This window comes from Thunnus albacares, chromosome 23 (genome assembly GCF_914725855.1).
Source record: "Thunnus albacares chromosome 23, fThuAlb1.1, whole genome shotgun sequence".
In the NCBI taxonomy this organism is placed as follows: Eukaryota; Metazoa; Chordata; class Actinopteri; order Scombriformes; family Scombridae; genus Thunnus; species Thunnus albacares.
The window spans coordinates 12,956,122-12,974,361 of NC_058128.1; the positions used below are offsets into that span (position 1 = coordinate 12,956,122).

General features: G+C 40.6%; 1 protein-coding gene across 1 annotated transcript in view; it reads left to right on the plus strand.

Moving 5' to 3' along the window:
* adipor2 (adiponectin receptor 2) overlaps window positions 1-18,240 on the plus strand; it is a 34,590-nt gene that overhangs the window by 13,888 nt on the left and 2,462 nt on the right. Inside the window, exons 2-8 of the mRNA XM_044343012.1 lie at window positions 2,028-2,076; window positions 2,161-2,465; window positions 14,593-14,769; window positions 15,806-15,977; window positions 17,380-17,566; window positions 17,693-17,880; window positions 17,991-18,184. Of these exons, the coding sequence (XP_044198947.1) occupies window positions 2,379-2,465; window positions 14,593-14,769; window positions 15,806-15,977; window positions 17,380-17,566; window positions 17,693-17,880; window positions 17,991-18,184 (1,005 nt within the window). The 5' untranslated portion in view covers window positions 2,028-2,076; window positions 2,161-2,378. The remainder of the gene's footprint in view (window positions 1-2,027; window positions 2,077-2,160; window positions 2,466-14,592; window positions 14,770-15,805; window positions 15,978-17,379; window positions 17,567-17,692; window positions 17,881-17,990; window positions 18,185-18,240) is intronic.

Genomic DNA, 18,240 nt, shown 5'->3' on the forward strand with positions numbered 1-18,240 from the left:
CTGAACTCCACTGTTTTGCGTGATACTCCTGATGGCTTTTACAATAGAGGAGTTATGAAAGCAGTTACCAATGCTTATCACTGTGCAAGTGAAATTAGAGTAGCATTCAGTTGGTTATACAAAAAGTAGGCATTAAATCCAGTTCAATGCATAAATAAAAGCACAAATAAAGCAGTTTCGGTATGTTTTCGGAACAGCATATATTTTTTAAAAATGTAAACATCCAACAATGTCTCACTGGCCGTAACTATGACTGAAACAGTTTAGTTGTGCTGCAGTGGAAAAAGAAAACAACTTTTCTGTTTCTTGCAAGGAGTCAGGACACCACCTGACAGCTGTGTCGTGCTGATTTATGGTGACTCTCAGAACTGGTTCTCAAGACGTGCTGTCTGACCACGTCGGAGATTAAATGTGTTTATAGTTGTCCTGAACAACTTCGCTCAAAGGCAGAGTGAAAAGCCGACTGTCACAGAGAGGGGAAGGGAACGTGGGGGAGACGCAATATTGTTCAAATACGTGGATTACGACACATATTTTAATAATAATGACAGCAGCAACACTACATAAGACTAACCAGGCCAAGTTGGCTAAGCCGGCTAGCATGCTACAGCTAACTGGTGCACCGTCAAAATGTTCCTGGTGGAACTCAAGTGCTAAAATTATTGCTCCACAGGTGGTTTATTCAGTAATTGTTTGGGTCATAGCCAACCGAACATCCTTACCGAAAGGTTCGGGACGAATACACAAACCCTTACACCTCCACAGTGTGCAATCCTAAAGTGTGTGTCACAGGGGGTGATTTAAATGAAGTGGTCCAGTGCCCATGTTCACATTGACTTGGCAGCCCCCCCCAACCCCCTTGGAGCTGTGTGAGAAGGGAGAGAGAGGGGAGATATAAAGAGAAATCTGACAGAGCTCAGCATGTAAGATATGCTGATATGAATGCGCAGCTGCTGTTCTCATCATTTACGGAACATTAAGGCTTTAGTTTGAGTGTTTGGAAACACGTTGCTGTAAAAGCAGGCAGATATGAAACAGTCTAGGTACACATGAGCATGTTTATCCCAGTGGAAGCCTAATGTCTTCATAAGGATAGAGAAGTACCTTTTAGGACTTTTAGTGGGTTTGTTTTTACATGTAATGTCAGGTTGTGGTAAACACCTGCACGCTTTTACTTCTATTGCCATCATGAGAATTTCCTCCCAACTTGATTGAATGATTTATGTCTGAGTATATAGATGTGTAGTCGATTTTAAGTTGATTTGATCTCGATGGAAATGTCCCACCTTGCTCTTGACACTGTTTTCAAACTGGGATTTTAAAGGAAGTGATATTTCCCTGTGAATAGACGTATAACAAGGCAGATAAACAGTGAAGTGATCAGAGAGAAACGATGAAAAAAAGGGATCATAAGTTCTCAACAGGGAACACATCTACTTCCTGTGTGTGAATCGCTTGTTCCTGTCCTTTACACCTCCCGTCGCTAAGCAACTCACCATGACAGCGAGTTGGCAGCTTCTAATTGGCTACTGGTGTTAGTAGATAAAACTGTGGATGAATTTTTAGAGTGACAGAGATTAAGTGACATCTTTATCTTATGTGCAGGACACTTTGTGTATTGCCTCCACTCATCATATATTTGGCCTTGGCTAAACATCATTTAAAGACTTCCCAATGCTTTTGCTGTGATATGTATGCAAATCCCAAATTTTACACCATATATCTGTTTTAATTCCTCTGATTTAAAGCCATGTCCCACATTTATCGGTTATATTATTTGCTAGTATTTTTTATTCTTTGGGAATCTGTTATACAGTACACTTATTACTTGAATGTTGTAAAAATATTGTGTAATATGTGAGGGTTCCTTCTTTACTGTTTTGTTTTGTTTTGATCAGATATTATTACTTTAATTTCAAATTTGAGGATAAACAGAATGAGGCTAACTTTTTTCCTTCTCTCCCCATATTTTCTTCTCTTCTTCTTCTTCTCTTTGTCTCCCTCTCTCTTTCTTCCTCTCTCTCCAGCTCTGTACCATCAACGGTGTCAGTCCAGTTCCTCCTAAGTGGAGTCCAGGTTAGTAAGTCACCCACGTTTACATTGTTATCTTGTTCTGCTGTTCTGTTTTTCCCTCTTCAACTTCCGCCCATTTCCGCTCAGTCCAATCAGGTTTGGTCTCATCTGGATTTCGTCAACATCCACCATCCAGCCTTCTGTTTGGTCCCAGCTGAGTTCCTTCCAGTTTCCGGTGGGGGTCGGTCCAGCATTTCAAGCTGGACGGAGGAGAGACGAGTGGGCCCGAGGGCCCGGCCTTCGTGCTGCGACACAGAACTTCAAATCTCTTAGAACACACGTCGGATAGCACGCACACAGATCCCATGAGTCCACGGGAGAAGGACGACACGCCCAACTCAGGTTCTTCAACCAGTCACCTCAGCACCGCCGGGTGCCCCTCACACAATGGGGTGAGTAGCAAACACACACACACACACACACATGCTTTCATCTGGTTGGTTCAGAGCCATGTGGTGTGGTATGGGTCGACTGGTCACACAGTAAAACTATCCCACCAAAACACACGCCCTTATATAAATAATTAAATAGATGATGTTAGCAGAGACGTATAATATTCTGTAACTGAGAGTCTTTCAGTATAATAACGTAGCATAAATATAAATTATGCAGTGCAGGATTTTAAACTTTAAATTACAATGTGCACATTTTTCTCAGCAAATTACAGTAACAAATTCAACATCTCAGATATCTTTTTTTCTTAAATAGTTGCAGTGAAAGACATGAAAGAATATTGAGTTTTACTTTTTTGCATCAAGACATCTCCAAAGCAGCTCGTGATACACATGTACGCACACACTGGGCCTCATGTGGAGCTAAAAGCAAACTAGATGTGAGTCATACAGGACACACACTGATGTTCATTAAAAAAAGCAATTAGCTTTGTGGTTTAATAACTTAACACAGTCGGCCCCCTTTTTTGTATATAACATGTTTTAGCACCCTTGAAATCATATTTCCCCAGATCAAAAAATAGATTAAACACTGTTTTTAAATGATACTTAAACAATCTTGACACAATTAAGCCTTACTTTGAACAGGAGGAAAGTAAAGTTGGTTTAAAGAGGATTTGGGAGAGTTGTGCACCACTTTGAAAGGCTGTGACCTGAAAAGTACTGCATGGTGGTGTTTATTACTACTTTATTTGTCTTGATGGGGGGATTTTCCTTAGAGCCTTAAGCATTAAACATAAGTACATACAAGTATGTAAAACAAGACGCGAGAGTCATAAAGTAAGATCATTACCACTTCACCCAGCATTTAAATGCAACGCAGAGAGAATTTACTCATCACTAACCTGACAACATTAAAAAACAAATCAACAAGATATGTGTCATAAAGGGGATAAATGACAAGCTCAGTGTAAATGAAATTTAAATACAGAGACACAGAACAAACCTTTAAATGGCTTCTTCTACTACCGCCGAGCACCATAAAAAGAGCAGATAGGTGGTTAGTGCCTTGCTCAGGGGCACCTCAGAAGATGGAAGCAGTTTCTCAGGTTTTACTAGAAGGTTCTTGGAATTTGGTTTTGCACAGTTCGATCATCAGCCTGTATCCCCAGCTTTTCAACCTCCGCCACCTCCACTTATTGTCGACACCCCCACCACCATCAAGGCTTTTCGTACTTGACGATGAGTCATTCTGCGCTATAACAATTAACAGTGCATTATGATAAGTTTGGCTCTGAGTCTGCTTGATGTTCAGTTTTAGTTCCACTCTCAAGTCTAAAGTGATGTGGATATCGAATGTGTGCAAGATTCCCTTCCCCCTAAAAATAGACCTGTTATGTCTATATGCAGTCGGTTTCCTGGAAGGAAAACAAACATAGTACCAAAAACCTGCGTGAGTAGCGTCCCATGAAGGCAACCTATTGAACTGATCAAACAAATGTGCCAGACACTTTTCCCTCAGAGGCATCACTTGTGTTCCCTTTTAGACTGCGTGTGTGTGTGTGTGTGTTTACAGACAAAGCTGCTGCTCTGTTGTTCAGTGTGAAAGGCAATCAGCATAGAGCTGCTGAGCTGAAACACAATAGTGCGTGTGTGTGTGTGTGTGTATTGTGTCTGCTTGTGTATGCTCTTTCTACCTGCTGTAACACAACACGGATACCTGAGAGGACACTAGGGGCCCCCTGCCCCAATCAACAAGGGCAGGCTGTCTTAACACCCCACACACGGCCCTTTTGAATTTTTTAGTGCTTTGGGTAGGTGTTAGTGTGTGTCTCAAAGTGTTTTTGAGCGTGTTGTATAGCTTCAGGGTTGGTATCACACATCTTGTTTGTCAGATTGGATCAGCTGGTTTTCTGCCTCTTTATTTTGGCAGTGTGATGTATATTTTTGTTTGTATAGGAACTATTTCTTTTTTTCAAACTTGCATTTTTTGTTTAATGTTGGGAAGCCTGATCAGAGTGGCTAGGAAGGTGGTAGTAGGTAGACTCAGACTTGAGTAAAATGAGTAAAAAAAAAGTAAATCAAATGTAACTGGCTTAACTCAGGATAACTCAAACTAAGGCATGATCACGTGCACACAACTACAATGTCATCCTCTAATTTCTGCACTCCTAAACCAACATCTCTGCCCCTAAATAGGCCCTCCTATCTGCTAGACAGAACCACATTTCTTGCAGGGGTATCCTTTCCTTTATATCAACAACTGCTGCCGTGGTTACTACATTAATGCGGTAACGCAGTCACGTCATGCCCACCGCAGAGTCAAGCTAATCACTGCCTCACCGCTGCGCTGAGTGAGCAGCTCAAGTGATGGGACATTAGTTATTCTCTCAGGCTTGACATAAAGAATGACGTACCAACAGTCCTGCTGCAAAGTCGGCCTCTTAATGACAACACTGGAATAAAGATAAACATTTAGACTATAGAGGCTATAAAGAATAGACAACTACAGGAATAAATGAGTTTACAGTATTTAGGAACCAATTATTTTATAACATTTGAGGTTTAAATCTTTATTTTTTTTATGGTGGTTTGAATGGCTTCGCTAATTAGTGCGGTAAGGAAAAAATCAATACCGCAGCAGCTCTACTTGTATATGACAATGCTACTTGTATTAGTCAACATTGTTTACACAAAACACATCCACAGCATAATTGTCATCACAAGCCAAAAATAAGTATAAATCATATTGATACTAAACCAAACATTTAACTAAGTAAAATAAATTCCTCCCCCATGACATCACTGGTGACATCAGTGAGAGTTTAAAAGCAGGAAGTCATTGGGTGACTCGTTTTTTTTCCGCCTGGTGAGTATGGTGAGAAACCCAAGCTAATCTATGACTCAAGAAACTCAGGACTTAAATTAAAACAATTTTTGTATTAATTGTACTGTATTGAGTAAGCTGTAGATGCAGGTGTAAATGTAACACAATGCTAAACACAAACAAAAGCCACGATACTCTGTGAAAGCAATGCTACGTTATAACGGCTAAACAAACAATTGACAAGTATGGAAATAAACACAAACTGTGATGGGGACAAATGGCATTGTAAAAAAGAGAACTATTCTTTTTTTCCCCCCAAGTTTCCTGTTTTTCAGACCTTTTTGACATTGTCTCCATGAGGTTCTGGTATTTGCGTGTCTTCCTGATCACACCCCACAGATGCACAAAAGAATTTTGAAACAATAGCTGTTTACCTGCCAAACAGTCTCGGCCAAGTATTTGATATGGGAATCAAAAATTGTTTTAGACAGACCGTTTCAGTTAAAAAAGCGTCATAAAGGTGCGTCTAAAACACACACCGGCACTATAAAACACTGTATTGTTGCATTTATAACTGCATTGATTCATCAGTGCCAAACTTTCAGTGACATTTTAGTTCAATTAAGTTTCTTTTACAGATTGTTTCATTCAAGTAATTAAGACTTGGTATAGTTGTAGGCGACACTAACTGTTAAATTAGTTTCAGCTGAAAGTTTGTTCTGATGCAACTAATGAAAATCAGATCCTGCTTAGAACTAAAATTAGCTAAAGAACCCAATAAAGTCTGATAATGATATTTTGTCTTTTTTAAGGAGTTTTATCAGTATGACTTCTTGTATACTACTGTCTCTGGAAACATGCAGCTCAAACTGTGAAACAAATCCACCATATAACTTACATTCAGATAAACTACAAGTGGAGACCATCAGCCAAAAACACAAGCTGTGGGATTTTATTACATACACGCACTTCAACCCAACGCCAACAACAAAACATGGGAAATACCAATAAACAGTGAACAAATACCAGTGAACAATGCACGAGATTTTGGACCTTAATGTCCTCAAGACATCCTCTCTTTGTGCCGAAGGTTTTTATTGCTTTCATGCCTTGTCACCCAGCCACAGGTGGATCTGACACCAAATTTCCTCTTATTGTACCTGTTAACCACAGTCACAATCCCTCAGTTATTCTAGCAATGTTATTGTCATTATGACTTGAACCTGTAGATATTGTAGGGGGGGGGGAAATGTTTTTCATCAGTGCAAAACAATTAGTCATTGTTTTTGAGGAAAACTTTTAAAAAATCATTCAACATTTAGTGAAATACAGTTATTCGCTTTGATGCCGATGGTTAGATGAGAAGATCGACCACTTTTATGTCTATATGGTAAATATATAGCTGGAGCCAACAGCTAGTTAGCTTAGCTTAGCATAAAGACCGGAAATGGAGGGAAAATAGCTAGTATGTCCAAAGGTTACAAAACCCCTGAAGCTCCTTCAGAAAAACTGGAGTGTTACACAACAATCGATCGTTTTATGTGAGGTAATGAATCTGACTATTTCATGTTCAGGACTCCGTTGGTTGCCTGGCAACTGGTCTGGGAAAATTAATATTTCGTGTTAATAATTAGTAAGCTTTAGAGGTGCTATCAGTTGGATTTGTTACCTTTGGACTTAACCAGGCTAACAGTTTCCTCTTGTTTCCAGTCTTTATGCTAAGCTAAGATAAATGGCTGCCGGCTGTAGCCTTCATATCTATGACATAGACACAACAGTGGTGTCAATCTTGTCAGTTAACTCTCGGCAAGAAGGTAAATAAGAGCATTTCCCTAAATTTGATCTGCATCAGCCACCTTTGTTCTTTGTATGGATATAGTAAAGTAAACCAGTAAGGGGCAGTTGAGTTGGATTTAAATAGTAGATAGTAGATAAGTAATCTGAACCTTGTTACCTTTTGATTACAGCTTTGCACAGACTACAAACTAGCACAGAATAAGGTTCACATGCTCGTTAGACTTTTAAAATCTCCCAATTCTGTAGGTGATACCGAGTCCCAGTTTGACACCCTTGCTCATCCAATGAGGCTGGAAAAAAACAAAACAGCAAGAACAACTTTGAAGTGGCTTGAAAAGATTGAGGATCCCTGATTTAGGCAACTGTGACCAGTTTGATATAAATCTGTGTTACTTTTGTTGCCATGCAAATGCAGATTTTTCATGCCTCCCTCGTGGTCATGGGCAAAAACAGAGGGAACAGTTTGTCTTGTGTCGGCCTGAGCACAGTGTCTGTTGTGAAGAGTTGGGCACGTGTGCGCTCTTGGAACATCCTGTCTGTTTCTGAGGGTCTTGCGTCTTTTCCAAATCGTTATCATCCCAGGAGAGCATTGTGCATGTGTGAGTCACATGTCAGATCTCTCTCCCGTCTGCGCTGTGCAGGGGTTACAGTGTACAAGGGTGAGCTCTTCCCTCTATGGTTACAGCTTCAGACTCTGCACTCATTGGTCAACAAAGTTTTAACTCTACCCCTGTTGGCTGGCACGCTGTTCCCCCTTGATCCCGCCCTCGGACCGAGCTGCATGTGACTTTGTTTACATTAAGTCTAAAGTTACATGTTTCAGCTGAGATTTTTCCTCGGACCTCTGTCCTCCTTCCCTTCCCACTCAAATTTATTTTCTACTAGCTGACTGTAGGAGTAACTGGAGCAAAGGATTCCTCAAAACACACACATACACACACAGTGGCTCAGGTGTGTGTGCATGTAAGGGGTCATTAGTCAGGTGAAAGTCATTAGTCAGGTCTACATACAGAATAGTTAATGAGTCTGAGGGGAGCAGGATATATGTTTTTTAGTTGGTGTGTGTGAGACGGAGGGAGAAATTGGTCTTTAGGGGCTTTTAAGAAAAACTGCCTCATTTAATCTTGAGTGGACCTGCGTCTCGAGGGATTTCCTGGTCCCCCTCTTGTTCTCACGTCTGTATATCATCCACGTCTACATGCTTAGCTAATGCTAATGTGAACGTCTGTGCTGTCCTTGTTGTTCCTGACTTTGTCCTGCACACACGCTCTTCCCTGTAACATTTTATTATTGTGATTTATTCCATCATCTGGTTTAAGAGGTTTTGTTGTGTCGCTCTTGTGTTAAATACTTTGTGGTTTCAGTAGCACAGAAAGGAAACATAACTTTTAATTTATTGTGGTTGTTGGCAAAGTTAGCAGACTTAAACACATTAAAATTAAACAACCATTCCAACTTTTGATCAGCTGTACACCAGAATATTTCAGGGTTTTTGAGCCGTCTCATGGTTAATTGACACACTTAAATCATCATAGTATATATGACCTTTATATTCTTCACGAAGATATTCACTCCACCTCCACATTGCCACCTAAAGATGAGACCTTTTAAAAGTAACAGAAAATAAAAATAAAACTGATTCATTAAAATAACTGAGACACCCAATTGTGCCGCCCAAACTTGCGCCTGCAACATACTGATAAGGCTGTTTCCCCTCTTTATCAGTCACACAATCTCCTAAAGCCATACATACACTTTCTCACGCTCACATATACAGACGTATACAAACACACAGGCTGTACATACAGGGCAAAAAACACTGGACTGTGTAATGTTACTTAACTTGGTTTCCAAGCAGACTTAGTAAAATTCCTTCAAAGCCCCTAAAAACTTGTTTACTCTGGTAATAAACCTGCTGCCCTTTTTAATTGGTAGAATATAAAATCTGTTTAAAGGACCAGTGTGTAGGATTTAGTTGCATCTAGCTGTGAAGTTGCAGATTGAAACCAACTGAAAACACTCCCCTTCCAAGCGTGTAGAAGAACCTACAGTGGCTGCGAAACTCGAAAAATGCGTCTCTAGAGCCAGTGTTTGGTTTGTCCGTTCTGGGCTACTGTAGAAACATGGTGGGCTCTCTGGAAGAGGATCCGCTCCCTGTGTAGATATAAAGGGCTCATTCTAAGGTAATGAAAACATGATTATTATTTTCATGTGATTATACACTAATTAAAACATATTTACGAATATTATATTCCATTTCTGCTAAGTCTGTTCAGCTAGATGCCACTAAATTCTTCACACTGCACCTTTAAATACATTTCTGGAAGATTTCTTCAGACGATTCACAGGAAATTATTTCCTAGAAAAGAGGGAGCAGCGCTCTGCAGCAGAATGACAACAACCGAGACGATTACCCGACACGTGTGATTGTGGCTTTTTGTCTGCTTGCGTGTGCTGACCTCCAGACTGTTTTAATCACACATGATGAGTTGTTATATAGTCATATCCTTGACCACATACACATCATACACATACACACACACACGGAGTGAAATTTGACTCCGTAACCTCTGCTATAATGAGTTGTTGGAGACCAGGCAGCTGAGTCACGTGCGTCTGACACACTGTATTTGTCCAAGTAGTGTGAGTGTGTGCCTTAATGTAAGCACATTAGTATGTCAGGGATAGCCCGTATTTCCAAGAACCTTAATCTATCTCGCTCCTCCAGTCATCCCGTCTGAATCTTCTCTCTCCCAAGTTGTTATTAGATCTGATTACAGCACCTTCAGCTGAGCAGCTGACAGCCGTACCTCCTGCATCACCTGCTGCTAAACCTCAACAGCGTACCGTGGCTTTCACAGTCTGGGTTGAGTTAAATGCAGCTGAACAGATGTTTCATGTGAGAAAAGCTTTTCTCTCAGGCTTGCAGTTTCATTTTCAGTAGGAAGTAGGTAGAATTTTCTCAAATCATAAAAGAACACTTCATCCTTTGGTTTATCTATGAATTCAAAATTGCCAATTTTGAAGTTTTAAGCAGGTCCTCAAAATGATAGTTGGAAGCTGCAGGAATTAGTGCATAAATTTAAACAAGGACACAGAAATGTTTGTCACATCTACTAACTGGGGTCCAACTTCTGACCTTTGACCTCCTTACTTACAATTAGCAACCAGACATTTGAAATGTTCAGCTTTTATTATTTCATTATGGATTTTCAGTACCGTATCATATCATAACATGCAGTCAAAATCATGACATGAAAATGATGACGTGGTTCGGCTCCAGGCCCGAGAGTCTGTGGGTGTTGAAACAATTACTGTTGGATCGACAGGAAATTAATTAGCAACCCTTCTGACAATTGATTTAGTGTTTTAATATCTTTGGGACATCACTGTGGGCCACTAAAAACTTGTGATGGGTGTTTCTCAATATTCTTTACTTTGCATAGACTAAATGATTAATGTAATTGAAAAAAAACAAAATAAAATATATTATATGTTGTTTTCTCATGATTATCAAATAATTTAACTCCACATAGTAACAAGCTTCCTGTTGCTGACGCAAATACTGAACGTACTTTCTGCTTTCTGTTACATCAGACTGTCACTGATAGGAAATAGGTCATGTGACATTATCGCAAATCTACCCTTCTTCAGAAATTAAACTGATGTGACACATTTTACATGCAATCTCTTTTTCTCACAAACCTGCAATCCTGACTTAACAAACCCTTAAAAAAATATAACATTTGACCATACAGAAGCCCAACAGCCAGAGAGGTTTAGTGGAAAGGTGATTTCTCGTGAGAGATAAATCACTTAAAGGTGCAGGTTGTAGGCTAAACGCCTCCCATTTATCTCTATCTCTGCTGCTTTTTTTCATATCTGTTAACTGAAGCGGTGTGTGTGTGTGTGTGTGCGTATTACTGTCCCCTATTCCTCTGTCATGAATGTATAGCTATGATCAGAAATAGCTGTGTGTGTAAGTAACATTGCTTCATTTGGCCCAGTAACATCTGTGCAGGTGTGAATGTGTGTGTGTGTATATATATATATATATATATATATATATATATATATATATATATATATACATATGCTGGATTCTCAGGAGGAAAAGATTTAGTGATGGCATATTGAGTACATTTAGAGGGCACTCTGTTGTCCCCCCCTACACACACACACACACACACACACACACACACACACACACACAAACAGCCTTCAAGAACAACCTCACAATCCACAGCAAGACTGGCAGCATCTGGATTTGAGCGTACACCTACATTACATGCATGCATGGACACACAAGACAGGCTATTACACACACACACACACACACACACACACACACACACACACACACACAAAAACCGCAGAGCACACGTGACTACCTGGCAGTCTCCCAGATACCCTCTGCTCGCATAGTATACTCAATCACTGAGGCTTACCCTCACACACACACACACACACACACACACACACACACACAGAGCGATGACAGGTGTCACCTTTATCTCTGCTTTGTAACAGTAGATTTATGAAAATGTAGTTTTTACAGTTGCTTGCCATCAGGTGTGATTGAAACTGTACGTGTGTGTGTGTGTCCTTTTCCTATACACAGCAGCAGACTGAGATTCATCCTCATGCATGATTAAGCAAGTGAAAGCACACACACACACACAAAATATACAGGCAGATGTAAGACTAACAAACTTATACTTTAGGAACCTGAAAGTGTCGACTGTCTACTGTAGAGACATCTCACACACACACATGCACACACACAAACACACACACACACACACAAACAGGGACCATGTTGTTGGAGTGTATTTTGCTGGTGGGTCTTAAAAATGGGTTAGTCATGCATTATAAATACAACAGGACTTCTCTCTCTCTCTCTCTCTCCCTCTCTCTTTCTGCAGTTCTCTTGTCTATCTCTGTCTCGCTGCTTTTCTCTAATTTTCTCACTCTTGTCTCGCTCTTGTCCCCCCCCCCTCCCTTTAAAAAAAAAAAAAAAAAAAAGGACATAAGACACATCTTATCTAATCATTTCCTTTCAGAGGACTGTGTGGAGGACATTGTGTGCTTGTGTTGGCGTTAAAGAAATAAAAATATATATCTATGTGTGTGTGTGTGTATGTAACACCTCTTTGTCTGCATGTTTTTAATGCATGTTTGGCCCTAAGCGTTGTCAGTTTAGTCCACTTGAATCTTCACACACATAACATCACTGTTTTCAGTGTGTTGGCGTGTTATGATGAATGACTGTGGTTTTATCATCAAGCGCTAGCCTATATTACCGTATTTCCTCAAATAAAAGATGGTAGTCACTTTAAAGCCGGGTCTCTGATAATAGCCGGGGGCATAGTCAGCATAAACAAATAAAGGCCGGCCCCAAAAACAGGCCGGGGAAAAAACATGGGTGGATAAACTCTTGGGATTAGATGCATAAAACTCTCTAGATTCATGACTAAAGCTGTGTGTTCGCACAAAGCCAGAAATATGCACACACGTTCTTTTCATCAAATTTATAAAGCCGTGTGTACGCATGGTTCTGTTTTATAAACGTGCACGAGCCTCATTTCCACTTTCATAACTAACCATAAATGGATGAAGACACATCCTGAGCCAGCTGTTTTCATATCGACATGATGCCTGCTCCATCAGTCTGTACACCTGTCAATTAAACAAACAGAAAAGAAGAAGAGGAAGTGCTGTTTCACTGATTGTGTTGCACCAGCGAGGTTCTCCAGCAGCTGTCATTACACACAGCTGTGCGGCTCTTTATAGAGCATCTGGCCCCTGGTGCTTGTGATAAAATGTTCATACCAGTTAAGCATAAATAGTCGTTACCTGGATGTACCTGTGTAGCCCTCTAACCAACCATCACAGAGAGGAGGGGGACGGAGGAGATGCGATATCGTTTAAATGCAGGGATAATGGTGCATATTTTAATAATCATGACGGCAGCAACACTACATGATCAATGGGTAACCAGGGTAACCAGGCTAGAGTTATTGTTCCACACGCCGGAGTAAGTGGACAACTGTTAATGCAGTAACAAAAACTTCTGTTTGCTCCAAACCGAGCAAATGGAAGCAGATCAGAAAACAAAGAGGCTTCGTGCTAAAATATGAGCAAATATACTTATCAAACAGAGGGGATTAGGCATAAAGGCCTCTCTCTAATATAAGCCTGCTTCCAATAAAGGCCTGGTTCTCTCTGCAGTTGAGGTAAATAAAGGCCCCAGCCACTATTAGAGGAAATACGGTTATTCTGTCCCTGGCTGTGACAGCTATTGTGTTTCCATTTGTAAATGTAAGATTGAACAGACTGTCTTCATCTGACAAATCAAAAATTAGCTCTATGTTTAAAAATGTTGGATTAACTTTATTTAGCTGTGCACAGTAAAACAAGACACCAAAATGACTCCACAACAGTGTTGTAATGAGAATTAATTCTCCCTTCTGCGCCCTTTAAAACTTTAACATTTATTTTTTTTACTTGTTCTTGTTCTCTTTAAGAGACTCTTTAAGATGGTGTTTTCCAACCTAGGAGTTGGGACACCAAAGGGTTCGCAAGATAAATCTGAGGGGACATGAGATGATTAATGGGGGGATAGAAAAGAGTCAAAAATCCACAGAACTGTGTTTATTTTTAGACTTTTCTATCATAATGTTTAGGGTGAGCCCCCATGTAATATTTTTGTCTAAAATTAAACAATCTGAGAGGGGAAAGTCACTCATACAATAGGTTAATTCATACCATATAAATCTATTACAGGGGACACGAGTAGACTTTGCTTTGACACAAGTCTAACAGGTTTGGAAACACTTTTTCACTGGTCTCACTGGTCTCTGGTAATTATTTGAATCTGAAGAGCATGAGAAAATGGTCTGACATGGCAGACCTGAGCACCTGTTAGGCGTCTTAGTTCAATGATCTAACACCTCGCAGCAAGCTTGCCGTCACAGTCACAGTGTCTTTGGTGTAAATTCCCAAAAATGTGAAAAATGCTTAACTGATGCAGCTTATTGCTCACAGACAATTTAAAAGAAGTAACTTGAATCCTTCCCCTACGGCCCTCACTACACATAAACTACTGTTTCATACTCTTTGTCGTATTAAGATCATACAGAGTTATATGTTTATGTATGTTGTATGTTGTGAGGCATCTCTGCTCAGCAGCAGGTTATGCAAAATGATGAGGAAGGAAGTTCTCTTGTCATGTTGAATTTCCAGTTGAAAAGAGGATGATGCAAGCTGGGACCAGTAAAGTCTCACACGTCTGCAGTGGGTACCAGATGAAATGTCACCTCCTCTGTCTTCCAGTCGCTCTCCCCTTCATTCATCTAATAAAGTGGAAAAGCCCTCATAAATATTAAATGACTGTTTTTTCAAGCTTCAAAACTCCCTTTAGCTCTTCTTTCCTCTTGATAAAAACGTCTCGGGTGTCATAACATCACCAGTCCTCTAAAAATCCCTCTGTTTGTGTTTCAGAGTGTCCCAGAGTGCGATGAGGAGAGAAGAAAAAATGAAGAGGACGACAGAGGAAGAGAAAGAGAGGACCAGGAGGTGGAAGAGGATGAGAGGAGCAGCGATGAAGGTTTCATGGGAATGACTCCACTGCTGCAGGCTCACCATGCCATGGAGAGGATGGAGGAGTTTGTACATAAGGTAAATGAACACACTTACTTTGCTTCAATCACTCCCCTTAACTTATCTGTACAGACGACTTTAATCCCGCCACCTGATACATTTGTTAATCTTCCTAAGTGTGATGTTTGTTTTAGAGAACAACACACAATAAAACCGCACAGTAAAAGAAAACAATAAAACCAGAAAAACACACATGTTGTCCTGAGCAAACTTCACGTGCGTAGGTTTATCAGTTTTTAAATTATTTTTCAAGTTGTACTCTTTTGCAGAACATGTTTCATGAGCCAAGTTAAACTGGAAACTGTCCAAAACACACAGCAGCCAGTTGCCAAAATCAACCAGTTCATTAGTGATAAAGGTGTTTTTCAGTCTAGGTGTAGGGTCTGGAGTTCATTAAACAAAATAGCACGTTATTGGTTTCTTCATCTGCGGTTTCGTTCGCCCGAAACTCTCACAGTATGGTTACGGCTTCGACGGGTTTCGCAACAGCTTCTGAGCGGCTAATTTATGTCCTCTGGGTTCTCTTTGTCACCTTTGTGTAATTGTTTTAAAATGAAAAGTAGGCAGACACGAAGAGTTAAACTGACTGCTCATAAGATGACACTGTTGGACTGGAATGTGGACTCATGTGAACTCAGAGTCCACCAGCTTGGAATAATATTCACACACACTCACACACACACACACAGACACACACACACACACACACACACACACACACACAGTGGGAGTCTCCTGAAATTGCAACCAGCAGGTTGTAAATTTGGCAAATTAATCACTCTGGAGAGAAACTGTCAAAGGATTCTCTCTCCTCTCTCCATCAGGGGTATCTGCCATATCGGACTTCAGTTTATTTATTTACATCACTTGACCCCGATGCTGTTCATTTGACACTGACACCTACACTACACACACTCGTGATCTTTTACTGTACAACACACACTCATCTCCTGTTACAGGTTAACTCAGTAAACAACCACCAGCTCCTTAAACATCAGAGTTAAATGTGATTATAAGTCTTTTCTTTTGTTTTGTTTCTTTATCAACCAATCAGATGTGGGAGGGCCGGTGGCGCGTCATACCTCACGACGTGCTCCCCGATTGGCTGAAGGACAACGACTTCCTGCTTCATGGCCACAGGCCACCCATGCCTTCTTTCCGCGCCTGCTTCAAGAGCATCTTCAGAATCCACACAGAGACGGGAAACATCTGGACACACCTGCTAGGTAGGACACACAGTGAAACTTACAGATGTGCAAGAACACACACACACACTGTGTTACAGCCTGGACTGAGGACTGTAATATGCATAAATGTTTTTATCCTTTACTTAACCTTCGTATTAAACCAGAAGAGTTACACAACACATTCTTCTGTAAAATATCACAGTGGCAGGCAGCAAAACGCAGCTTATTAGCTTTTATAAGCAGCGCTGTGTTGAAAGCTGGGCTGATGTTTGTGCAAGAAAACTAAGGTTGTTATTTTTGACCTTTTCGGCGAACTGCTCGGAATTAGTTGGATTTGGATTTGCTAACTTTGGTTTCCATCCCATTTTTAGAAAGAAAGTCAGTGCAACATGCTTTTTAAGCCAAAGCATCTTTTTTTTTCTGCTATAACAGTGCAAGTAAAGTTTCTCTTGACATGGAAACAACTTTCTGATTTTCTGCTCCCACCTAGTGATGAAACAGAGATACTGCAACTAAATGTCTGTGAGCTCAGTGACATTGTGTGAACAGTGAACACTATTGATGCTATTCATGTTGTTTTGGTCTGTTTTATTAGTAGGAACTTTAAAAACATCAGCATTTCAAATTTGGGCTTCATTTTACCTTTAATATTATAATAATCTGCAGACATTTTGCAGAGAGGCTGGTGCAATATGGCACAAATTATAAGAAAAAACTGAAAAAAAGTGTTGGTTTAGTTGGTAAATACCCACTCAATATCAGGGCTGGGTATCACTTAAATAATTACAATACCAGTACCTTTAAAGTGATACTGATACCAATAGAGTACTTGACTACTTCATTCAATATCCATCATGTGAACAGAAGCATTCAGTTGTGTAAAATGTCACCGCTCCTCCCCATCCAAATGATTTTTTACATGAATACATTTTGAAAGTGTTAAAGTTGTTGAAATATTTATGAAATAACTGTACAAAGCTGTACAAGTATTATCACCACAGACTGCATGAGTTGTAGCTGCTGCGGTAGCGGGCCAATCACACGTTGCATTAAATGGAAGAACGCTTGCTGTGATTTGCTGCGAGCAAAACCACACAGATAGTCATTTTTTTTCTAGTTTTGGGTACGAAAGGGATTGAATGCAGGTATCGTTTCACTGGAGAAGTTTCGATACTACTTAGTACTGGGTTGTTTTGGTTTATACCTTAAAGGTATCTAGTACCAATACCCATTGAACAGTTACGCAACAGCTACTTTTAGGAAATTATTTTTTAAAAGGTCCTGGAAATCAGCAGGAAAGTAAGGAATCCATAAAATAAAGTGTAACTGAAATTGTTGAAAGAAATGGAGGAAGGACATGTTTGTAGTTGTTTATCTAGATTAATATAATTACTTCTCACTGTCTTCATTTCGTCTCTCCCTCTGTCTCCTTCTCTTTCAGGCTGTCTGTTTTTCCTCTGTCTGGGTCTGATGTACATGTTCAGGCCCAACATGTCGTTCGTGGCGCCGGTCCAGGAGAAGGTTGTGATCGGGATGTTTTTCCTGGGAGCCATCCTCTGCCTCTCCTTCTCCTGGCTCTTCCACACAGTCTACTGCCACTCCGAGGGCGTGTCCAGAGTCTTCTCCAAGTAAGATAAACAGGAAACTTTATAATAAACTTAAGTCTCATTCCAACAGAAATTGCCACAGAAAGATTATTTCAATTTGAGTTCCTGACAGACAGTTCACTGCTTTTTTTTTTTCCCTGCGTTTAGGTTGGACTACAGTGGGATCGCCTTCCTGATCATGGGCTCGTTCGTGCCCTGGCTCTACTACTCCTTCTACTGTTCTCCTCAGCCCTGCTTCATCTACCTGATAGTGGTGTGTATCCTGGGACTGTCCGCCATCACCGTCTCCCAGTGTGACTTCTTCGCCACGCCGCAGTACAGAGGAGTCAGAGCAGGTACGAGACAAATTCAATATATTTATCTTCTTCTCTTCTAAAGCTTCACATCTGGCATTCAGATGGTTATGTTTAGGCTTAAGTATTCACAGCCTCTCTTCCTGTTTTAGGTGTGTTTGTGGGTCTGGGTCTGAGCGGCGTGGTTCCCACCCTGCACTTTGTCATCAGCGAGGGTCTGATCAAAGCGACCACCATGGGTCAGATGGGCTGGCTGCTGCTGATGGCGACGCTCTACATCACCGGAGCCTGTTTGTACGCTGCTCGCATCCCGGAGAGGTTCTTCCCCGGCAAGTGTGACATCTGGGTAAGTGGACGCAACCTCAAAGCTGTTATCTCGTATTTGTGTTAAATCTAAACGCA